Source organism: Scyliorhinus canicula, chromosome 18 (genome assembly GCF_902713615.1).
Source record: "Scyliorhinus canicula chromosome 18, sScyCan1.1, whole genome shotgun sequence".
NCBI classification, from domain to species: Eukaryota; Metazoa; Chordata; class Chondrichthyes; order Carcharhiniformes; family Scyliorhinidae; genus Scyliorhinus; species Scyliorhinus canicula.
The window spans coordinates 80,065,637-80,090,606 of NC_052163.1; the positions used below are offsets into that span (position 1 = coordinate 80,065,637).

Below are 24,970 nucleotides of genomic sequence, written 5' to 3' on the forward strand. Positions count from 1 at the left end.
TGCACCCGTATCTGTTTCCATTATTGTCGGCCTCCCGTTCACCCGTGGGGTAATCTTAATGGGTTCTGCTTTCTTCGTTGCAATATTATATAATTGTTCCTCTTCGGAGGAGGATGGGGCATCTAGGTTGTGTACTTCCCTGCGTCCCCACCTGCTATTCCTCTTTTGCTACCTCCTTCTAGGGTTTCTGTCGCTGTTACCCCACTCTGTCTGGTGCCAGAAACGGTCCTTCTCTGTTGGGGGAGCCTCAGCCGGTACTTCCCTCTGTCTCCAGTTAGTCCTGGCAGACTTGGGGGGCAGTTCTGGGTTTTCCTTTTTCCCTCTATTCCTCAGGTTTTTCCTGAGAGCAGCTATCTGGTAGCAGGACCTGTTGTGGTAGTCCCTCTCACAGGTATCTACCTCCATTAGCGTGCCCTGTAGTTCCTGCACCCCACTTGCTGCCTTTTCTAGGACAGTGCAAGCTGTAACGCCTGCCGGCAGTCTAGCTCCGTTTTCGCCAACAGGTGTTTCTGTATTTTGAAGTCGTTTATACCACACACTAACCGGTCCCGAAGCATTTCATTTAGTGTCGGGCCGAACTCACATTTTTCCGCCAGCCTTCTCAGGCGGGTCAAGAAATTCGTGACTGACTCCCTGTCTTCCCGCTTCACTGTGTAGAATCTGTACCTACGCAAAATGCGGGGTGGTTTTGGGTCGTAGTGCTCTTTCACCAATTCCGTTAATTCTTGGAAATTTTTCGTGTCCGGCGCATCGGGATAAGTCAGACTACGTATAATGGCGAAAGCGGAGGTCCGCACGCCGACAGCAGGATAAGCCGTCTCCTTTCATCCGTCAGTACATCATTTGCCCGGAAGAAGTAACACATTCTCTCCACATACTGGGACCAGTCCTCAATAGCCGGGTCGAATTTCTCTAACCTCCCAAAAAACGGCATTTTTAAAATGGCAAGGCTTACCCTCCGAGTGCGGCAGCTGGTCTCCGCAAAATTCTTAGTTTACCTCGTCGCCACTGTAGTAATCCACGGGAGGCAGGAGTTCCGTCACCGCACCAATATTTATTTACAATAACGATATTACAGGAGCAGCTACAAACAGTGCTGCTAGCAGTCCAGTCAACTTACGACTGGCTCACAAAGCCTACACAGGTGATTATATGGGCCCCCTCAATGAGCTATCATTGAGGGAGCTCATACTCCAATTGGCCAACCAATAAAGCCAATTGGAGTTCATTACAGTGATCAAGCCCTGATCGATTGACTGGACATTCCCCTGGGACCGCCCAAAGGGCTTGAAAACTGATGGGGATTAAAGTGCTGCACAAACTACCACTCACTCTCTTGACAGAAACCAACAATGGTGACCCTTCACCGGCCGAAGAGGAAGACCATCCACACCATTGACGGAAGGACCAGAGCCAAGGACAATGACAACCAGCAACAGACTTTGAACACTGCCCGACTGCAGACTCCAGATAAAGGCCAATATCTGCCCGGTACTCACCAGTCACTTGAAAGTTAAGTCCTGTGTGTATTGGATTATAGTTCAACCTGCATGTGTGTGTGATTGATTAACACTAGCAATTGTGTGACAGTAAATAAATTGAATTATTGTATGAAACAGACTTGAGTCATTTATCCACGGTATACGGGTCAAGACACACTATGGCACAATCACAACCAATCCTCCTGTACCAGGATCATGTCCAAACCCAAGAAAATACTCAGGAACATTTTGCATAGGAACATACCATTTAGAAACAGGGGTCCTGCAAACGGAAGGATTGGAAAAATATTCCCTCCACCCCATAACCCAATAACCCCATCTAATCTTTTTGGACACTAAGGGTAATTTAACATGGCCAATCCACCAACCCTGCGTATCTTTGGGCTGTGGGAGGAAACCGGAGCATCCGGAGGAAACCCACGGAGACACAGGGAGAACATGCAGACTCCGCACAGACAGTGACCCAAGCTGGAAATCGAACCTAGTACCATGGTGCTGTGAAGCACAGTGCTAACCACTGGGCTACTGTGCCGCCCAATCTTTTTGCCATTCTTTGCTGTTCTTTACATTCCAAACTTCTGACCTGACAGCCCTCTATGCGCTTTTTCTTAAACTTTTATAATGTATTTAAATTTTGTGGTTAAATATGGTGGGTCCTCCCCCTGAAAATATTCTTTCTCATTAGAATGTGTCTATAGTGTATATTGTGAAGTATCCCTTTAAATATCTGACACTGAACCTCTATTGATCTGTCCCTTAATCACATTTGCTCATTCATTTTGCTGATCTTTGCTGTCATGCCCTCATAGTTGCCCTTATTTAAGTTTAAAATACTAGTCACGGACACACTCTTCCCTCCCTGAAACTGAATGTAAAATTCAATCATATTATGATCGCTGCTACCTCAGGGTGCCTTCATTATGAGGTTATTAATTAATCCCATCACATTGCACATTAGCAGCCCCATTTCCCTCTGTATGGTCCCCAGTTAAGGCAGTACGATCTTCTCCCTTTGCCTGCTGAAATCTGACCATTACCCTGACAGAAGGAATGACTCCGAGTGATAATGACTTCCTGTCTTGTTCCTGGTGCTACTCCCAATTGAGAATGTCAGGTCTGTGGTCTCCCCTCCAGGAGTGGGAGCGGAGTTGGCGAGGCTTCCAGTTCGTCTGACGTATCTAAGGTGGCTCGGGATTGGGTGGGAGTGAGGTCTTGGTGGGTTGTTGTAAATTGTAAAACTGTTGAAAATTTGTGGAATAAAAATACTTTTTAAAAAAAAGAGAGAATGTCAGGTGTGTGAACCCCTCTTGTATAAGGCTCCAGCGACCTGCGGGGAATAGTTACTATTCTGTGTCACTCTGCAAACTCACTGTGAAAACACTCCAATGGACTGAAAGGCACTGACCTGCATGGTGTAATGCAATCCTGCCATAACTATCAACAGCATTCACTGGGCATCTTTCCTAAAAAGAGAGAAAGACTTGCATTTAAATAGCACCTTTCACAATGTCAGGATTTCCAAAAGCACTTTACAGCCAATGACGTAGGTTCAAGATGTCAATACAATTGTGTTGAAGGAAATACTTTTGCACAGGGTAAAGCTCCAACAAACGGCAATGTGATAAGAAGTTGATGTTGTGCACTGATTGAGGAGTAATCATTGGGCTGCTTTAGGGAGAACTCCACTCACCTTCCCTTGAATAGTTGCACTCATCCGCCAATTCCACCCCCTCGGTGTTCTCTCATCTCCAATTTAGGATGAATGTTGCCAACTCCCCCTCCCCATACCGTGAAAAATATCCAGATCTTCCCACTACCTGCACATTGCCCTTCCCTCTCTATTTTTATCACAACACCACCACAATTGCACTCCCTTCACTTTAACAGTCAAATTTCCAGTTAGGCCACAATGGGGAGGTTTGGAATTCCCTGCTTGACCCCTAACCGGCTCGTGGCCATAAGGCAGATGTAGCCCAGCATTGTAAATGGTTTAGATCCTCTTACCCAGGGCATCGCACCTATAGCACTGTCGCAACCCTGGAAAACCCCCAGGATTTGCACCCAGCATCAAAATTCCTGGCCAAACAGCAGCATCTTTCATTGCCTACAAACATGAGCCCTGTTAAACACTCAGGGAAATCCCCCTTGAAAATCCTGATCACATTCATTGAAACAAAGAGATTTTCTCTGCTTTTGAATCATAAAGGAGTTTATATATTTTGAATATGGCTCCATCAGGAATGATGGCTCACTTTACAAATAGTTATTTTCATGGAATCAGACAGCAGAGAAGGAGGCTATTCAGCCCATCATGTCAGTGCTGTTCTTTGGTAGAGCTGTCCAATCGGTCTAAAAAACCCCTGCTTTCTCCCCACAACTCTTCAATGGTTTCCTTTTGAAGAATTTATATAATTGTTCTTGGAAAATTACTAATGAATCTGCTTCCAGGTCATAAAAACAGTTGTCCTAAACTGTTTCTTTCACCAGTTTGGCCCAATGCCCCCCTGTTTAATATACTGTTCCTTCTTGGAGTTCTGCTCTGGTTTATTCCCGATCAACACCTTGTGCACACCAATATGATCCTTGAAGATGTTCTATGACATTGTCCTGTTAATGAAATGTGGCTGTTAATCCATTTAACATTACCATCAGGCACTTAGAAGTCTCTGTGACCGCCACAAAGGTTTGCGACTATGAATATGGGTGCCATTGTTCTGTCAACCTGAGACATGAATCGGACGCTGTGCACCAATACTATTATTTCCTTGTGGGGGGGTGGGGGGGGGGGGGGGGGGGGGGGGGGGGGAGAGCGTGGTGGTTTAGCTTAGTTGGATGGACAGCTGGTTTGTGATGTAGAACAAGGCCAACAGCCCAGGTTCAATACCGGCTGAGGTTATTCATCAAGGCCCCGCCTTCTCAGTCTTGTCAACTTTCCCCCTTAAAGGGGAATGCAGCCCATGGTCATCTGGGACTATGGCGACTTTACTTTTTACTTTACTTCCTGGGTATAAGCCATGCTGAGCCAACTCCATGTGCTCTGTGGAAATGGGTAAGAGAGCTAGCCCGAGACTCTATTCAGGCTGGAATGCCCACATCTGGCACACTGCACTTTAAACACATATAGGTAGGAAACCAGCAACAAGAAATGACTCCCTCACTGAGGTACAGTGATAAATGCGGTGTCTCTCCTTTATCTTGACCAAGTGCTGATTATTCAGGAGACTTCATTGCTGGAAGACATGTAAAGATGGAAAGAAAGTCAGAGCCAAGCTCTGTCCTGTCCTCTGGGAAAACATCACATTCACTGCTGAAGTGGTGAAGAGCAGGGAACCCAGAACCCAGAACTAAACTTGACTTTTCATTCCTTTTTGGACATTGGAAGAGGAATCTGAGTATCTTGGACCCGAAATCCATGGAGATAGTTGATCAGCACGTCACACTCTGAGATTCATAATAGATCAATCATCCAGACTCCAAATGATGGAAGATACGATAACCCAACCTAAATCAGAGATACCTACACAAGGTGAAGGCTATGACAACAATTACAACTTGCACTTATATAGCACTTTTAATGAGTAAAATGTTCCAAAGTGCTTCACAGAAGCATTAACAGACAACACTGGATAAAAGCAAATTACTGCAGATGCTGGAATCTGAAACGAAAAAGAAAATGCTGGAAAATCTCAGCAGGTCTTGCAGCATCTGTAGGGAGAGAAAAGAGCTAACATTTCGAGTCCGATGACTCTTTGTCAAAGCTTTGACAAAGAGTCACCGGACTTGAAATGTTAGCTCTTTTCTCTCCCAACAGATGCTGCCATGCCTGCTGAGATTTTCCAGCATTTTCTCTTTCGTTAACAGGCAACAGTTGGACTCTGAGTAACAGAAGGAGATGATAGGACAGGTGACTTAAAGCTTGGTCAAAGAGGTTGGTTTTAAAGAATGACTTAAAGAATGGTAGAGAAGCAGAGAGGTTTAGGGAGAGAATCTGGGGGTACTATGTACAATTATGCAAGGAAGAATATCCTTGCATCGAAAGAAATTTAAAGAAGGTTCACTCATCTGATTTCTGGATGAGGGATTTGCCTCCTGAGGAAAGGTTAAGGAGGTTGGGCCTGTACTCGTCACTCTATGTTTCAATAAGATCAACCTCCGGTCTTCTAGACTCCAAGGAGCAAAGGCCCAACTCAAATCCCACTTGACAGAATGGATGCTGAGAGGATGTTTTCCCTCCTGGGGCAATCTAGAACCAGAGAGCTGTCAGAACCCCCATAAGGCCCACGGGGAAACCATTATTGATCTTCTCTGATAGCGGGTGGAGGCCCACTCGCTGGGGAATGTAAAACCGAGCATAAAAGCCGGCCCGAGAAGGGACCGACATGTCGGTTGTCCCAACGCGACATGATTGTATATATTTACTGCTGTGGGCAGACTTTATGTTAGATTTAATTAATCTTTCGCCTTCCTACTGCTAGGTTCCTTGGTCATTAAAGGAGCACAGTTTAGAAATAAGAGGATTCCCAATTAAGGCAGAGATGAGGAGGATCATTCTTCCCTCAGAGGATCATTAGTCTTTGGAATTCTCTTCCCCAGAGAACAGTGGAGGCTGTGTTATTGAATTTATTCAAATCGGAGTTAGACAGATTTTTGACTGACAACGGAATCAAGCGTTCCTCGGCGGGGGGGGGGGGCAAAAGGTGACAAGAAAGTGGAGTTAAGCCACAATCAGATCAGCCATGATCTTATTGACTGAGAGAACAGGTACTGAATGAAGTTTGGTCGTGATTTGGAAGCAAAATATCTCCGGTTAACAACAGATTCCAGTTTTACTGTGGTGATTTATCTCAGAATGCTCATACCTGAAGGAGTCTCTTCACACACTGATGGTTCCCATATTTTGCCGCCAAATGTAATGCATTCAACCCTAGATTGAAACCATATAAATAAATCAGATAAATAATGAGATAGGGCAGGTGTAGCATAATAGTCTGATACATATAGAGCGAAAATGGGACTTAGTGCAGCTCCTAGCTTGAACCATTAACCATATTTTGTTTAATTCATTTATGGGATCTGAGCATCGCTGGCTAGGGCCAGCATTCATTGCAAACCTCTAGTTGCCCTTGAGGAGGTGGTGGTGATCTGGATTCTTAAACTTCTGCAGTCCCTGATGTCTATATACACCCACAGTGCTATTAGGAAGGGAGTTTCAGGACTCTGACACAGTGACAATGAAGGAATGACAATTTATTTCCAAGTCATGATGGTGAGTTACTTGGAGGGGAACCTCCAGGTGGTATTGTTCCCAGGAATCTGCTGCTCTTGACCTTCTATTTGGTAATGGCCGTGGGTTTGGAAAGTGCTGCCGAAGGAACCTTGGTGAGTTCCTGCAGTTCATCTTGTAGGAGGTACACATGGCTGCCACTGTTCGTCAGTGATGGAGGGACTGAATGTTTGTGGAAGGGGTGCCAATCAAATGGGCTGTTTTGTCCTGGATGGTATTGAGCTTCTTGAGTGTTAAAGCCGCACTCATTCAGGCAAGTGGAGAGGATTGCATTAAACTCGTGACTTGTGCCATGTGGAGTGGCAGGATTCCTAGCCTTTGACGTGCTCTGATAGCCACAGTATTTAGATGGCTTGTCCAGTTCAGTTTCTGGTAAATGGTAACCCCCAAAATGCAGATTCTGGAGGATTCAGCGATGGTAACATCATTGAATGTCAATGGGCTATGGTTACATCCTCTATTGTTGCAGATGGTCATTGCCTGGCATTTGTGTGGGGCAAATGTTACTTGCCATTTGTCAGCCCAAGCCTGGATATTGCCCAGGTCTTGCTGCATTTGGACACAGATTGCTTCAGTATCTGAGGAGTTGTGAATGGTGCTGAACATTGTGCAGTCATCAGCGAAAATCCCCACTTCTGACCTTATGAAGGAAGGTCATTGATGAAGCAGCTGAAGATGGTTGGGGCAAAGACTCGACCCTGAGGAACTCACTGAGCTCACTGGGCTAAATCGCTGGCTTTGAAAGCAGACCAAGCAGACCAGCAGCATGGTTCGATTCCCGTACCAACCTCCCCGGACAGGTGCCGGAATGTGGTGACTAGGGGCTTTTCACAGTAACTTCATTGAAGACTACTCGTGACAATAAGCGATTTTCATTTCAACTCTTGCAATGATGTCCTGAAGCTGAGATAGTTATTTTAATATATTTTTATTGGAATGTTTGCAATTAATATCAAAACTTTGTAGAATAATATAAAAACAATAATAGTAGCCAATACAATAACAACACCAACACAAGTATCACAAGTTGCCACCATGTATGTGACAGTAGGCCCAATGATATAATTCCCTTAAATTATTTACATTAGTGTTTTTTTTTTAAGTGTTCTTCTTGAGATTTTTAACATTTAGTACTAAGAATGATACATAACTTTACATTTGTATTTACAATTACTGCCAGAATTCTTTACATTGTTTATAATTAAATTTGTTTTCCTGGGGTGAGGGAGGAGGGAAATTTCTGTTCCCACCTTGAGTTCTCAAGGGAGGTTAGGAAAGTCCGCCTTCCCGGTTTGACACATGTGGAAGAGATCCGTGTCCCGTCCTGTGAATGGCGTTCCTCCCCTTTTCTCCTCTATACGAGTTTCCTTTCCCCCTCCCAAATGCCGTCTTCTTATCCATCCCCCCTCCCTTCCTATCTGCTCCCCCCCCCCCCCCCCCCCCCCCCCGACCCCGGTTAGTTGCTGGTTGTGAACAGGTCTGCAAAGAGGTTTGTGAACTTCTTCCACGTGTTGTGGAATCTATCCTTGGTCCCCCTTCTCAAAAGTTATGGCCGGGATTCTCCATCCCACCATACCCGTCTACTGGTGCGGCGTGCCCCCGCTGTCAGCGGGATCCAACGTCCCAACACCCGGCCAAAGGGGTTTTCCATTGTGAGCACCCCCACGCCGTCGGGAAATCCACAGGTGTGAGTGCGCTGCCAGGGAAGAACAGCAGTCCGCTGATGGAGAATCCAGCTCTCTATCTTTTCTAGTTTCAGGAACCCGGCCAGGTCTGAGAGCCACTCCGAGGCCTTGGGGTTCCAGGTGTGGGCCACTTGTATCCCCAGGTACCTGAACTTGGTTTGGGTCACTTTAAACGGCAGTTCTTCCAGCTCCGCTCCTCCCTCTCGGGGCTTCACCGGGAAGATTTCAGTCTACCCCTGAGAAGGTACCAAACTCCTGAAGGAGTCCTGTTATCTTTTCCATGCTGGCTAGGAGGTTTGACACGTAGAAAAGCAGGTCATCTGCATCGAGGGACGCTCTCTGCGCCCCCCCACCGAATGCCCTTCCACTACTCCGCCATTCTAAGGGCGATGGCCAGTTGTTCGATTGCCAGTGTGAACAAAAGTGGGGATAACGGGCACACCTGACTCGTTCCCCCGTACAGCCGAAAGCATTTGGAGCTGATGGAGTTCGTCCATACGCTAACTGTAGGAGTGCTGTATAGGAGCTTCACCCATGGGGTGAACTCTGCCCCAAATCCAAACTGTTCAAGCACCTCCATGCGGTACCTCCATTCTACTCATCGAAGGCTTTCACAGCGTCCAGGGCAGCATGGTAGCATAGTGGTTAGTACAATTGCTTCACAGCTCCAGGGTCCCAGGTTCGATTCCCGGCTTAGGTCACTGTCTGTGCGGAGTCTGCACATTCTCACCGTGTCTGCGTGGGTTTCCTCCGGGTGCTCCGGTTTCCTTTCACAGTCCAAAGATGTCCAGGTTAGGTGGATTGGCCATGATAAATTGCCCTTAGTGTTGGGTGGGGTTACTGGGTTATGGGGATGAGTGTGGGCTTGGGTAGGATGCTCTTTCCAAGAGCCGGTGCAGACTTGATGGGCCGAATGGCCTCCTGCACTGTAACTTCTATGATCACCTCTGGTGTCCTCTCTCCGGATGGGATCATTATTACATTCCGCAGGCGTCTGATGTTCACTGTTAGTTACCTGCCCTTGACAAACCCAGTCTGATTTTCCATGATCACTTCTGGCAGGCAGCTCTCCCGGGCCTGGCCTGTGCTTTCACAAGGACTTTTGCATCAGTGTTTAAGAGAGAGATGGGTCTGTTTGATCCCCACTCTGTTGGGTCTTTGTCCTTTTTGGGCATCAATGAGATTGAGGCCTGGGTCAGTGTGGGCGGCAGGGCCCACTTTGACAGTGAGTTGTTGAACATCTCCCGCAGGTGTGGGGCCAGCACTGCTAAAAATCTTTTGTAAAAATCTACCGGGAACCCATCCAGTCCCGGCACTTTCCCTGATTGCATGGAGTTGATGCACTCCACGATTTTGCCCAGTTCTCGCGGTGCTTCAAGCCCTTGTTTCCTGTCCTCCCCAACCACGGGTATATTCATCACCAAGTCATTCTCCAGGGTTCAAAGGTGTATAGCCCTGAGTACAAGTTTGCAAAGGTTTTGTTCACCTCATTTGGGTCTGCTACCATCCTACCATTTCTGTATCTAACTTGCGTTATCTCTTTTGTGGCTGCTTGCTTTCTTAGCTGATGTGCCAGCACATGGCTGGCCTTGTCTCCATGTTCATAGAAGCCCCCCCCCCCCCCCCCCCCCCCCCCATGCCTGGAAGAGCTGGTAGACTGTTTTCCATGTGGAAAGCAGATTATATTTCATCTGCAACTTTTTCCTCTCCAACAGCAGTTCCACGGTTGGGGCCGTGGAGTACCGCCGATCCACCTCCAGTATGGAGTCGATCTGCCACTGCTTGGTTGCCCTTTCTTTCCTGGCCCTAAGGGCCCTATAAGCTATAATTTTGCCCCTGATCACCGCCTTCAGTGCCTCGCAGAGCGTGGAGTGTGAGACCTCCTCATTCTGGCTGCAGGCTACATTACTGTTGATGGCTTTGGATATCTTTGCACGGAATTCCTTACTGGCGAGGAGAGCTTCATCCAGCCTCCGTGGGGGGAGGGGCATTGGGCCAGGCCCTTCCCCAACCTTATGCCCATGTAATGTGGCACGTGGTCGGATATTACAATCGTGGAGTATTCCGCCTTTGTTACCCCTGGAAGCACCCTTTTCCTTACGCCCAAAAAATCTATACGTGAGCAGGCCTTGTGCACATGGGTGAAGAAGGAGAATTATTTTTCTCTCGAGTGATTGACCGTCCACAGGTCTAACCCCCTATCCCATCTGCTCTATAAAACCGTTCAATTCTCGTGCCATACTTGACAATATTCCTGTCCTGGGCTTGGATCTGTCCGTTGTTAGTTCCTGTACGAACCCTCAGATTCTGGAGATGGACAAGGACTCTGGATCTTTTCACCGGTCCCTCACATTCTATGGCCCCCTGCACTCGCTCTTGTGGGGTCAGCCATACTCACCCTGTGGGCCTGGCCTTGTTCATTCAGGCCTGCCCTTGCTCATGGGCCATTCAAGATGGCCACTGACTACTTCCTCATTTTCGCCATCTTCACATGTTGTCTGCTGCAACCAGCACTCCCTCCCCCAACCCCCCCCCCCCCCCCCCCCCCCAATTGTACACCACTGTGCTGCCATTTCTGGATTTTGATGGTGGCATCTGGGTCATTGTCTGTAATCTCACAAGCCCCCAGTCACATGTAAGCCATACCAGGTAAGGATTACAGGTTTTGTTCCCTAAAAGACATCAGTGAACCAGTTGGGTTTTTGTGACAATAGTTTCATGGTCATCATTAGACTTTTAATTCCAGATGTTTTATTGAGTTTAAATTCAACCATCTGCCGTGGTGGATTCAAACCCGGGTCACACTCATAACTGACCATCTGTTCAGATGAGTCCTCACATTCATTCATTGCCAGATGGATGAGAGAGTCAGAGGCTTCACAGGTATCACTCTCAGAGGTTGAACCCCTAAACCTTACAGCTCCACCTCAGTGGAAAAGAGTCCTCCCTTTCAGTGTGCAATGTTTACCTGAGCCGTCAAGTGCAGTGACATCCACTCCATGTGCCAGGATGACCTCCAGACAGTCCACATGACCCCGCATTGCTGCAAGATGGTACCTAAGGTAAAGACATTTAAAGATGTTGAATAGTGGGCAGCATTGTAGCATAGTGGATAGCACTGTGGCTTCATAGCGCCAGGGTCCCCAGGTTCAATACCCGGCTTGGGTCACTGTTTGTGCGGAGTCTGCACATTCTCCCGGAGTCTGTGTGGGTTTCCTCCGGGTGCTCCGGTTTCCTCCCACAAGTCCCAAAAGACGATCCAATAGGTAATTTGGACATTCTGAATGTCCACTTCATCTAACAAGCATGTCTTTCGGGACTTGTGGGAGCACCTGGAGGAAACCCACAGACACAGGGAGAATTTTATTTCATAGAATTTACAGTGCAGAAAGAGGCCATTCAGCCCATCGAGTCTGCACTGGCTCTTGGAAAGAGCACCCTACCCAAGGTCAACACCTCCACCCCATCCCCATAACCCAGCAACCCCACCCGACACTAAGGGCAATTTTGAACAATAAGGGCAATTTATCATGGCCAATCCACCTAACCTGCACATCTTTGGACTGTGGGAGGAAACCGGAGTACCCGGAGGAAACCCACGCACACACGAGGAGGATGTGCAGACTCCGCACAGACAGTGACCCAAGCCGAGAATCGAACCTGGGACCCTGGAGCTGTGAAGCGATTGTGCTATCCACAATGCTAACGTGCTGCCCAATGTGCAGACTCCTCACAGACAACGACCCAAACCGTAATCAAACCCAGGTCCCTGCCACTGTGAAGCAACAGTGCTAACCACTGTGCTACCTGGCGCTAGGAGTGTTGAGAAACACCAGGCTATCGTACGGCCATTTGGGTAGATTGGGGCGCCTCAGCAGGGAACGTGTGGCCGAGACCGCACTTATTCCCGTGATGTGACCCTCAACCCCCTCCAAAGCCCCAACTCACCTATAAGGGGGCCCTCAGGCTCTCCCCCTTCCCCGTACCCCCCTGCACCTACACAGGGCACCCCCAGTCACAATCCCCATCACAAGACAAATGCCAGCCTGGAACCCTGGCTGTGCCGTTCCATCAAGTCTCCATTGGGGAGACCAGCACTACTGGAGTTCGCCCGAGACCTCCAAGAAGAAGAGCGCATTAGAGTGAGACGAGTTGTCTCACTCTAATATGCACATTTGCTAAAAAGTGATTAGATCTTGCGAGGTGTGGTGAACCAGGTAGATCCAGGAAGATGGATCTCCTGGCATCTACCGGTCGTCTTGCGCCTCACCGCCTTTCGGCATAACGTGGCCGGTAGATCTCGCCCAGGAAGTTCATCTTCCACCAACTTTTAGCCTGTTGATGGCTGGATAAATGGCTCAATAATCAAATACAGAAAGAAAATGTTAGACTTACGCTGATCGGCCCTCAGTGTCGAGCTTTGTCGTGTGAAGTGTCCTTTTGTTGAGAAGCGAAGCCACTTTCTCAGGGTCACTGCCATCCACGGCCTGTAAGAGCTTCTCATCATGTTTACTCCAGTCCTGGCTCTGAGGGGCATTAAAGAAAGATTTCAATTTATAGAGCTCCCTTTCACAAATGCAGAATATCCCAAAGTACTTAACAGACACTGACAGACTTTGTAAAATGTGTGGCAGGATCTTTGGGCCTTGCTGAGATAAGGAATAGAGGCAGAAATGTAAGATCCGGCGTGCCACTTTTCCAACACCATTTCTGCCAGCACTCACTTTGGCTGTGGCCCATCAGGGCTGGTTAAGCTGCCAACACCCCGTCCCCAACCAGCCCAAGGCAGGTAACCAATGAAGCTCGTTAACAGCCGCGCTTAATGTAAATAATGGAGGTAGACTCAGATCTTCTTGTCGGCTTCCGGTTTTCCAATATGACTTGAGGAATTTAACTGCCTGAAGTCAAGCGAGGCAGGCTGGGGCAGTGTCAGCGTTCCCAGCAGGGCTTAAAGGCCCTCCCTGCCTGTCTGGGTACGGGTACTGCTAAAGGTCACCTTGTGAAGGGATTCCACCCCTTCTCTTACCCAAAGTGATGGCCTGGTTGCTTATTACTTAATTATAGTCATAGAGTTTTACAGCACAAAAGAGGCCCTTCGACCCCTCGTGTCTGCACCAAGCACCTGTCTAATCTAACCCCATTTCCCAGCACTTGCTCCATACGCTTGTCTGCTACGGCATTTCAAGTGCTGATCCAAATGCTTCTCAGATGTTGTAAGGATTCCTGCCTCTACCACCCACCCTTTCAGGCTGTGAGCTCCAGGTTCCCCACCCCCTGGTGAAAAGGTTTTTCCTCAAATCCCCTCTAAATCTCCTGCCCTTCCCTTAAATCAATGCCCCCTGGTTATTGGCCCCTTTACTAAGGGGAAAAGCTTCTTCCCATCTACCTCATCTATGCCCCTCATAATTTTGTACACCTCGATCAAGTCCCCCTTCAGTCTTCTCTGCTATAAGGAAAACAACCCCAAGCCTATCAAACCTCTCTTCGTAGCTCAAACGTTCCAGTCCAGGCAACATCCTGGCAAATCTTCTCTGTAACCTTTCTTCTGCAATCACATCGTTCTTATAGCGTGGCGACCAGAACTATACACAGTAATCTACTTCTGGCCTAATGAGCGTTTTATGCAGCTCCATCATATTCTCCCCGCTCTCATATTCTGTGCCTCGTCTAATAAAGGCAAGTATTCCAGATGTCTTCTTAACTACCTGATCTATCTGTCATGTTGTCTTCACGGATCTTTGGACATGCATCTCAAGGTCCCGTTGGTCCTCTGTACTTACCAGAGTCCAATCACTCATTGTGTATCCCCTTGCCTTGCTAGTCCTCACTAACATTGTGAGGACCTCACATCACCCCACACTTTTCAGGGTTAAGTTTTATTTGTGACTGTTCTGCCGATCTGACCAGCCCATCTATAATCATCCTGTAATCTAAAGCTTCCCATCTCACTATTTACCACCCCACCAATTTTCGTGTCATCTGCCAACTTACTAATTATACCCCCACATTCATGCCTCGATAATTAATGTATACTGCAAACAGCAGTAAACCACTGGATACAGGTTTTCAGTCACAAAAACAATTTTTGACCATCACACTCTACCTCCTACCACTAAGCCAATTTTGGATCCAATTTGCCAAATTGCCTGGATACCATGGGCTCTTAGCTTCTTAATCAGTCTGCCATGGAGGACCTTTACAAAAGCCTGACTGAAGTCCATGTAGATTATATCAACTGCACTACCCTCATCTACACACCAAGTCAACCCCTTGAAAAATTCAGTCAAATTTGTAAGACATGATCTCCCCGACAAAGCCATGCTGACTATCCTTGATTAATCATTGCCTTGTCAAGTGGAGATTAATTCTGTCTCTCAGAATGTTTCCCACTAATTTCATGCCACAGATTTTCGGCTCACTGGCCTGTCATTACCTGGTTTTTCCCTACTTCCCTTCTTGAATATGATACCACGTTTGCTGTTCTCCAATCCCTGGCACCTCACCTATGGCCAGAGAGATCTTGAAAATTAGCATCAGAGCCCCTGCGGCCTCCTCCCTTGCCTCACACAGCAGCCCAGGATGCATCTCATCTGAGCCTGGACACTTTTAAGCCCTCGAAAGTCGCTAACACCTCCTCCCTCTCAATGCTAATCTGTTCAATTATAGCACAGTCTCACTCCTTGCTTTCCATGCCTACACCATCCTTCTCCATCGTGAATACAGATGCAAAATATTCATTTTATAATTATAATCTTTATTAATGTCACATTAATGGCTTACATTAACACTGCAATGAAGTTACCGTGAAAATCTCCTAGTCGCCACATTACGACCCCTGTTCAGATACACTGAGGGAGGATTCAGAATGTCCAATTCACCTAACAGCACATCTTTCGGGACTTGTGGGAGGAAACCGGATCACCCAGAGGAAACCCACGCAGACACAGGGAGTATGTGCAGACTCCGCACAGATAGTGACCCAAGCCGCAAATCGAACCTAGGACCCTGGCGCTGTGAAGCAACAGCACTACTGTGCTACTGTGTTGCCCTACCTCACCTACACCTTATGGCTCCACACACAGGTTGACACTTCGGTCGCTAATGGACACTACTCTTTTCCTGGTTACACTCTTGCCCTTTATATATTTTCAAAACACTTTGCGATTTCCCTTTATTTTGCCGAACAGTGTTTTTTCATGCCCGCTCTTCATTCTCATAAATTTATTTTTTGAAGTACCCCCTCTGTACTTTCCATACTCCTTTTGGGCTCCACTTTTTTGAACCCCATGAATCTGCCATTAGCCTTCCCTTTTTTCCTTCATAGAATCATAGAATTTACAGTGCAGAAGGAGGCAATTCGGCCCATCGAGTCTGTGCCGGCCCTTGCAAAGAGCACCCCACTCAAGCACACACTTCCTCCACCCCATCCCTTTAACCCAGTAACCCCAATTAACCTTTTTTTTTGGAAACTAAGGGCAATTTAACACAACCAATCCACCTAACCCGCACATCCTTCGACTGTGGGAGGAAACCAGAGCACCCGGAGGAAAGCCATGCAGACAAGGGGAGGACGTGCAGACTCCGGACAGACAGTGACCCAAGCTGGGAATCGAACCGAGAACCCGGGAGCTGAGAAGCAACTGCGCTAACCACTATGCTACTGTGCTGCCCGTTAAACTCCAATCTTACATTATAATAATAATAATCTTTATTGTCACAAATAGGTTTACAATAACACTGCAATGACGTTACTGTGAAGTAACCAGCAAGGTGAAAATTCAGCCCGTGGTCAGTGTTGTAATGTAAGAAACATGGCAGCCAAAATGCACAAAATAAGTTCCCACAAAAAGCAATGTGATAATGATCAGATAATCTGTCTTCTTGTGGCACGGTGGCACAGTGGTTAGCACTGCTGCCTCAGCACCAGGGACCCAAATTCAATTCTAATCTTAGGTGACTGTCTGAGTGGAGTTTGCACGTTCTCCCTGTGTCCGCATGGGTTTCCTCCGGGTGCTCCAGTTTCCTCCCACAGTCCAAAGATGTGTAGGTTAGGTGGATTGGTCATGATAATTTGCTCCTCAATGTCCAGGGATGTTCAGGTTAGCTGGGGTTACGGGGTTAGGGTGGGCCCAGGTAGGCTGCTCTTTCAGAGGTTTGGTGCAGACTTAATGGGCTGAATGGCCTCTTTCTGTACTGTAGGGATTCTATGGCGATGTTGACTGAGGAATAAGTATTGGTCAAGGCAATGGGGAAAACCCCAACCTCCTTCTCAAAATAGGATTCAGGCATCTTTTGGATCTGGGTGGAAAGGCCAACGGGTTCTTGGTTTGACTTCTCATCTAATTTTTCAGGCACCCCTGACAGCCACTTAAAATAGACCTTGGACGCTGACATGTGTAAACAAAAGGCCCAAAGTATGCTTTAGTAGCTCTTTCCTAAATTACTATTCATTGCCAATTCCTTTTCATCATGGACTTCCAATCCTGCTGCATATCCATCCTCCCCTAACCCCACCCCACACCTCCTCATCAGAGTGCCTCCTGTCTTTAATCACTTCCTCCCCATATTACCACTACTGCTTGCCTGACCTGTCCATCATCACACCGTAATCCTCCAACACCAATTGTGTGGACAAAAGCTACAGCTGTTACAGGTGTTAGAGGTTTCCTCAAAAGGCCAGCGCACGTCAAAGCCTCTGAAATGCAAATTTTCCATTCTGGGTCTGGGGTGTGGTCTAATGGGTGGGACTGGCAGGAGGGTTGGGATGGAAGTCTGTTGGGGGGGTCTGGTTGGGAGGTCGGAGAGGGAGGCAAGATGTGAGTTGTGGAGGGGGCCTTCCAATGGACCTTGTGGGGAGGGGGGGGGAAGCTCCATTACGCACTGACCCTCTCGACCCACTGCAGGGTCCACCGTGTCAGAGCCAAGCTTGAAAATACCTGCACCGTTTCACATCCTCCTGGCTGAGAGGCCAGAGCACTGACAGGCCTGGAGAATCGGGCTACTGGCCTGTTAATTACAAATGCATGCAAATTACACATTTGCATCTTCCCACTGGTGCGGGGTCAATAGCTCGCTGCCGCCGGGAGACTGAAGCATCGGACAAAGCACCAATCCCGTTTTTAGGCCGACGCTCGATTCTCCACCAGATCAGGAAGCCCGCCACCAGCAGTGGGGGGGGGGGGGGGGGGCAGAATCCACCTCATAGGTTAATTCAGAAATTGCTCGCCAAGAAATAAAAAGTATAAATTTAAATAATGTATTGTAAATGTACACCGCTGTGCATCTCGAGCTGAAAAACTTAAAAAATAAATCTTTATATATATCAAATACATGAACATCACAAATAAATTATATGATTCTGTGAAATATTGTAGTTCGGTACTTTAAAATCATAGAATCTCTACAGTGCAGAAGAAGGCCATTCGGCCCATTGAGTCTGCACCTCTGAAAGAGCACCTCACCCATGTCCACTCTCCCGTCCAATCCCCATAACAAAGCTGCACGTCCCCAGTGTTATGGGCCAGTGTTTAAAAAACTTCAAAGTATATCATGGCGTTCACCTGACCCACAACTTTTAATAGATTGTGGTTATAGAGAAATACAGCACAGAACAGGCCCTTCGGCCCACGATGTTGCGCCGAACTTTTGTCCTAGGTTAATCATAGAATTTTGGACAATTTTTCATGGCCAATCCACCCAACCTGCACATCTTTGGACTGTGGGAGGAAACCGGAGTACCCGGAGGAAACCCACGCAGTCACGGGGAGGGTGTGCAGACTCCACACAGACAGTGACCCAAGTCGAAATCGAACTTGGGACCCTGGAGCTGTGAAGCAATTGTGCTATCCACAATGCTACCGTGCTGCCCTTAAGAAGTTAACCTACACTCCCTTAATCTACCCTAATCCAAGTACCTATCCAATAGCCGCTTGAAGGTCCATAAATTTTCCGACTCAACTACTACCACAGGCAGTGCATTCCATGCCCCCACTACCCTCTGGGTAAAGAACCTACCTCTGACATCCCCTCTATATCTTCCACCATTTATCTTAAATTTATGTCCCCTTGTAATGGTGTGTTCCACCCGGGGAAAAAGTCTCTGACTGTCTACTCTATCTATTCCCCTGATCATCTTATAAACCTCTATCAAGTCGCCCCTCATCCTTCTCTGTTCTAATGAGAAAAGGCCTAGCACCCTCAACCTTTCCTCGTATGACCTACTCTCCATTCCAGGCAACATCCTGGTAAATCTCCTTTGCACCTTTTCCAAAGCTTCCACATCCTTCCTAAAATGAGGTGACCAGAACTGCACACAGTACTCCAAATGTGGCCTGACCAAGGTTTTGTACAGCTGCATCATCACCTCACAGCTCTTAAATTCAATCCCTCTGCTAATGAACGCTAGCACACCATAGGCCTTCTTCACAGCTCTATCCACTTGAGTGGCAACTTTCAAAGAACTATGAACATAGACCCCAAGATCTCTCTGCTCCTCCACATTGCCAAGAACCCTACCATTAACCCTGTATTCCGCATTCAGATTTGTCCTTCCAAAATGGACAACCTCACACTTGTCAGGGTTAAACTCCATCTGCCACTTCTCAGCCCAGCTCTGCATTCTATCTATGTCTCTTTGAAGCCGACAACAGCCCTCCTCACTATCCACAACTCCACCAATCTTCGTATCATCTGCAAATTTACTGACCCACCCTTCAACTCCCTCATCCAAGTCGTTAATGAAAATCACAAACAGCAGAGGACCCAGAACTGATTCCTGCGGTACGCCACTGATAACTGGGCTCCAGGCTGAATATTTGCCATCCACCACAACTCTCTGTCTTCTATCGGTTAGCCAGTTTGTTATCCAACTGGCCAAATTTCCCACTATCCCATGCCTCCTTACTTTCTGCATAAGCCTACCATGGGGAACCTTATCAAATGCCTTACTAAAATCCATGTACTGATGGGGAGCACAAGGGCCCACTTTACAAGTGTGATGCAACAGAGATCTAAAGTGTTTTTAAAACAAAACAATGTATATTCTATGAATTCAGTTAACACAATAAACACACAGTAAACATCTTATCAACTACAAACATTGATACTTTCCTAAATACAATATTCTATAGGTAACCCTTAGTAACTTTCCTAACAACATCCATAAGCCCAAAACACTTTTTAACAAAGACAGCAGGTTTAAATTCTCCACAGAAACAGGCATTACTTTAAAATCATCAATGAGCTGAAGACATTCTTTAGCTTGTAGAGAGAAAGATCAATAAACACATCTGATTGGTTCACATGCAGCTCTCCAACTCAAAGCAAAACTAAACAGAGCCACAAAGCAGCATTTCAGCTCAAACGATAGTAAAAGCAGAGCAAAGTCCAGCTCCACCCACACAATGACATCAGTGCAGCCATTTGATAAAGCACCCATTTCGAAAGGTACATCCACCTGACACCGGAAACGAAGGGGCAATTGATCATGGCCAATCCACCTAACCTGCAGGAGTGGAGGGCAGGGAGGGACTTCAGAGCTGAAGACAGAATTGGAAGTGAGGGAGGGAGGAGAGGTAAACTGACTCCAACAGCGCTGGGGAACATGTCGTGTGTGGTAATAGGACAGGAAACCTGTGATAAACAATGTTATAGTAAACATTGCAACGTTAAACAAATATATGGCTGCCTGTTTATGAATGACATAAAACAACATTGCTAGCACTGGTGCCTCACAGAGCAGAGGTCCCAGGTTCGATCTCTGTTCTGGGTCACTGTCCATGTGGAGTTTGTATATTCTCCCCGTGTTTGCATGGGTTTCGCCCCCACAACGCAAAAGGTGTGCAGGATAGGTGGATTGGCCACGTTAAGTTGCCCTGAATTGGAAAAAATGAATTGGGTATTCTAAATTTATTTTAAAAAAAGAAAAAAACAACACTGAATGAGTCCACACTTGAAAGAGGAGGAAGGGAGTTTTACCTGGGGCCCTGGCTAATATTGATCCTTCAAAAAAATTGTCACAAGTAGGCTTCAATTAAGTTACTGTGAAAAGCCACCACATTTCGGCCCCTGTTCGGGGAGGCTGGTACGGGAATTGAACCCACACTGCTGGCCTTGTTCTGCATTACAAGCCAACTGTTTAGCCCACTGTGCTACACCAGCTCCTTCAGACATCACAACTAACACAGATTGTCCGGATATTATCACAGTGCTGTTGACAGGACCTTGCCCTAGAATTGACTGCTGTGCTTTCCTACATTCCAACAGTGAATAACTTTAAAAGTACTTCAGTGTTTGTAAACCACATTGGGACATTGTAAATGGTGCTATAGAAATGCAAGTTTTTCTTTCATTCCTTTTGATAATGGTTTGATTCCCATGGGTTAGATGTTTGAACAATAACAGCAATTCTAATGATATGTCCCCTTTAATACCACAGGTTGCAGTGGGTAAATAACACTCCAAAGGGATCTGTCCAATCAGAATTGCTAACTCATTGGTTCCATCCGTCATTAAAGAAAATAATATTTTTCTTACAGGGGCCGATAATTTCTTCTACTGCTGTTGCCTTTTTTTACATGCTGCAAATATGGCAATCAATAATGTTACCCTTCTTTCTTTAGATCTCCATATTATATTGCTCAGAGTTGCCAGGTATCAAATGATACCACCACAAGGTTCAACCGGATATCAATCAAAGAGCCAAACACCAGTTAGTTAGTTCAAGATCAAGGGTACTTTATTTACGCACACACAATTAATCAAGCAACATAGACACTACTAGTTAAACTACACCTGTCAACTATGACAACCTGTACTTAACTTCAGGCACCCGGCTTAGGTCAGAGGAACAGTGGCCTTTGCTTGAATCTGGATCTATCTGGTCTGGAGAAGTTACTGCTGCTCAGCTGGGCTCATCCATCTGGTAGCGGGCATTGAACTTGAACTTGCTTCTGGTGGTGCTGCAATTGGAGGTAGACTTTACCGGAGCACCAGGTCCAAGAGAGGTCGAAGGCATGGAGGTATCTCTCTTTATCCTTGGGGAGTTTTGCGCTCTTTTGAGCAGTCCTTCGGTTTGGGCCCCATTAAGTGGGTAATTCTTGATTACTGTATTTGATTTGAGCCAATAAAGGGGTGGGTGCCTTGATGGCCGGGCGTGTCCTAAGTGGTCATTGACCCTGTTGTTGATGCTTCCTGAGTACAGGGAGTGGCGCCGAACTGTCTGGGATTGTATCGGTTGCTCAAGTATCAGCCTTTTGTCTTACGGAGATGGGCCATCAAAATGCTAATCGGTTGGGGGTTTCGATGCTGTCTGGATTCTTCGCTCACAAATATACATTTGTGCCTGCCTGAACCTTACATTGTCCATTTTTCCCATTGTGCTTTGTGACCGTCCATTTTCTTATTGTAAGTGGCCATCCCAGATGGCCACAGTCGTCCTCTTGATCCTCAATGTGAAACGTGAAGGATCACACTACTGAATCTTCTCCTGTTCTCTGATATGCTGGATACCCTCAATCAAGGACAGGTTCTGTCCTACTCTGTCCTATGGGTCGAAACATTTACCCAAGTTTTCCATAATACAACACATATCTCTAAAAATTCTAAGGGGGCAGTACAACATTCAATCATATATTTCAATCTCTTTACACAAAAAGGGGGACCTCTAACTGTCCTTAACTAAACTACACTCATGCTGCTATCTAATAACCAAAGAACTTATATTACAGTACAAAATAAACAATAGCAGCATCACATTCCTACTTAACACTTATGTCAATTTACAGAGAAAGTAACTTAAAACAACCACAGAATTCATTAGGGAGAAAAAGGTTCAAAAAGAGTGTGGGGTTTGCTGAAGTCCGAGAAAGGGGGCTCTGAGTGTGTATACAAGAGGGCAGGATGTTCTCCTTTGCCATTTCCGAAGTCTGATCATCTGGATGACACAGCAAAGTATAGCTATAATCAATAGGGCTTCTATTGTGTACGAAAGGGAATACCACTTTATGATATTATCACTCCATGTGGGGGTATCAGTGGCTGTGTCTATGTGTGCTGTAGTGTCCGGGCTAGGGGTATCGTGTTGGGTCGTCATGTTTAGGGCCTGTGTGGTGGGAGGTATAGGGTTGAATAACGCGCGCAACTGTATTTATTCAACGACGATCATGATGCAGATCATCAGGTCCGTCTTCATCTTGTCTGTATCTTCCTCTGTCTTCTGGTATGTTGGTATCTTCCTGAGGGTACAAGCATAATATCTGTTATTACCTTGTTGTATAATATCTTGTTTGTCTGTCTATTTCTCCTTAGCATCAATTTCCCATTTAGAATTGTCACCAAATGTGACTCCCACATATTTTTTTTTAAAACAACCATTTGGGAGACAACATCTGAAAAATAATACTGTCACAGTGCAATCACTCTCGCAGCCTGTGTTTTACGGGCTGAGTGGGCGGACAATTTCTCCGTCCAGTGCAAAATCGTTTCAACCAAGTGTTTCAACATGTAAATAGCAGGTGAGGGATAGCAACCGAAGGGTCGCCGGAAAGCAAACAAAAGTTGTGGCAATGTGCATTCTTTAAACCACATTCTTGAAAGAACAGCAAAAGTATTTCAAAAAGAATTTTCCGAATGGGGTGCGTATGAGTCGTGGCAGGGCAAGAATGGGTGGAATCCCCGGGTAGGGCGGTGATCAGTGCCGTTGCTCCACTACCCGAGCTTTGCTGACCAAAGACATAGGGGGTCCTCAGGCAGGGCGGGGATAAGTGCCGTTACTCCACTGCCTGGGTGACCTTACAAGAATGGTATGAATTTGAATATTTATGGGCTTTCAACAAACTTGTCCCTTTAACTACCATGTGGCGTCAAAGGAATAGTCATAAATGTATCAAGAAACTTGCCTGAGATCGACACACAAAGTCGTACAAGAGACAAACATTCAACATTAAAAAAACAAATTAAAGGAGAAAGTAGGCAGGTTTCATCAGGGAGTAGGACACTGTAAATCTCAATTGGTTCCTTTCTCTCATCATCTGGACACCACAGGGTTCCATTCCAAAAAGGGTCTCAAAGGGTTTAGCATGGTGGGAGTCAGACTCTGAGTCATCACCATCTCCCGGATGTCAAACTCGTGCCTGGAGTTTCAATGCCAATGCGCATGCGCCGATGTGGGATCCATCTCATCGTTTCTTATCAGGCGATAAGAATTGTCACGGTGCCATTGTTTCTTATCCTGTATGGCGGTCGGGGCAAGGGGGGAGTCGCTATCATCGGGTGGTGGGTCAGGTTCTGGTAACGGCAAATAAATTGTCTCTGAGGGCCTAACATATCGTGGTCGGTGTCACTGGAGCTGTAGTGACTGGGGCCTGGTCTGTTTTTCCATTGTTCGGGGGTATCAAGGGCGTCCGTCGTGCTTTCGCTGTCGATATCGCTATAGATAGCGGCCAAATTAAGTGTGAGGGTGAAATTCGACTCTGGGGGCGGAGTCAATGTTGTGTCTGTGGACGTGCTGTCCTGGCTGGGGGAGGGATGGATTGGGTTGCCAGTGGGCGGGTCTGTGTTGTCTGCCATTGCCAGTGAGATGTGGTGTGTGTGGCTGCATTGCGTTCCATAAACCTTAAGCTGGTTTATATGGAACCATCCTGATTTTCCATTTGGATATGTGATCATATAAACTGAAGGGCTTACTTGATCTGAAATTGAGTAGGGTCCTGCAAATTTGGGGGAGAGGAATAAACTAGGATTGTACAGAGAGACTATGACTTGCTGTCCAACTGTATACTCTATCGGGTGTGCTGTTTTATCAAAGCAGGTCTTACTCTGCTTTTTCCTAGCGCCTAGTCGAACAAATGCAGCGAGCTGTGCTGCTTTAATATTCTCCATTATGTTTTGGATCGCTTTTTCGTGGGCCAGGGCAGTGACTGTGGGGCTGGCCAAATCAAGTCCAAATAAATACTCGGGACCCTTCATGGGTCTTCCGGTCATGAGGGTATGGGGGGTGTATCCTGTCGAACTCGACACCGTGTTTCTAATAAACATCAGTGTGAATGGGAGCAGAGTCCCATGTTGTATTATGCTGCTGTACCATCTTCCGAAGTGTGGTCTTTAGGGTCCAATTCATGCGTTCCACAATGCCGCTGGACTGGGTGGCAACGCGCCGAACGTCACAACGTCGACGCAATGACGAGCCCCAACTGCGGCACTTGTCAGGGATCAGATTGTGTTTGGCGTCCACTCTGATGCCCTGCGGGAACAGCTCTTAAAAATAAAAAATGTGACCCTGCTCGTGGCCATCGAGACATGCCAAGTCCACGAACTGGCAAAAAGTCGCTATTCCCGCCTGAAATTGGCAGAGCAGAACCAACTCGCCTCCCACGAGGCTGAAAGTGTACAGGCCATCGCCCGAATGCGGGGCTTGAGCATCGATGAAGGCGGCCATTTCGCGCGTTTCCAGAGGTCCCACGCAATGCGCATCAGGGTCGGGAAAACAAAGTGGCCGAAGA

General features: G+C 46.8%; 1 protein-coding gene across 6 annotated transcripts in view; it reads right to left on the reverse strand.

The window, feature by feature from the left end:
• LOC119953464 (ankyrin repeat domain-containing protein 24-like) overlaps positions 1 to 24,970 on the reverse strand; it is a 209,016-nt gene that overhangs the window by 89,916 nt on the left and 94,130 nt on the right. For all 6 annotated transcript variants that reach the window (XM_038777775.1, XM_038777772.1, XM_038777774.1 and 3 more), the window contains 4 exons: positions 12,867 to 12,997; positions 11,440 to 11,528; positions 6,362 to 6,426; positions 2,908 to 2,965 (listed from right to left, as the gene is read on the reverse strand). In XM_038777775.1, the coding sequence (XP_038633703.1) occupies positions 2,908 to 2,965; positions 6,362 to 6,426; positions 11,440 to 11,528; positions 12,867 to 12,997 (343 nt within the window). The remainder of the gene's footprint in view (positions 1 to 2,907; positions 2,966 to 6,361; positions 6,427 to 11,439; positions 11,529 to 12,866; positions 12,998 to 24,970) is intronic.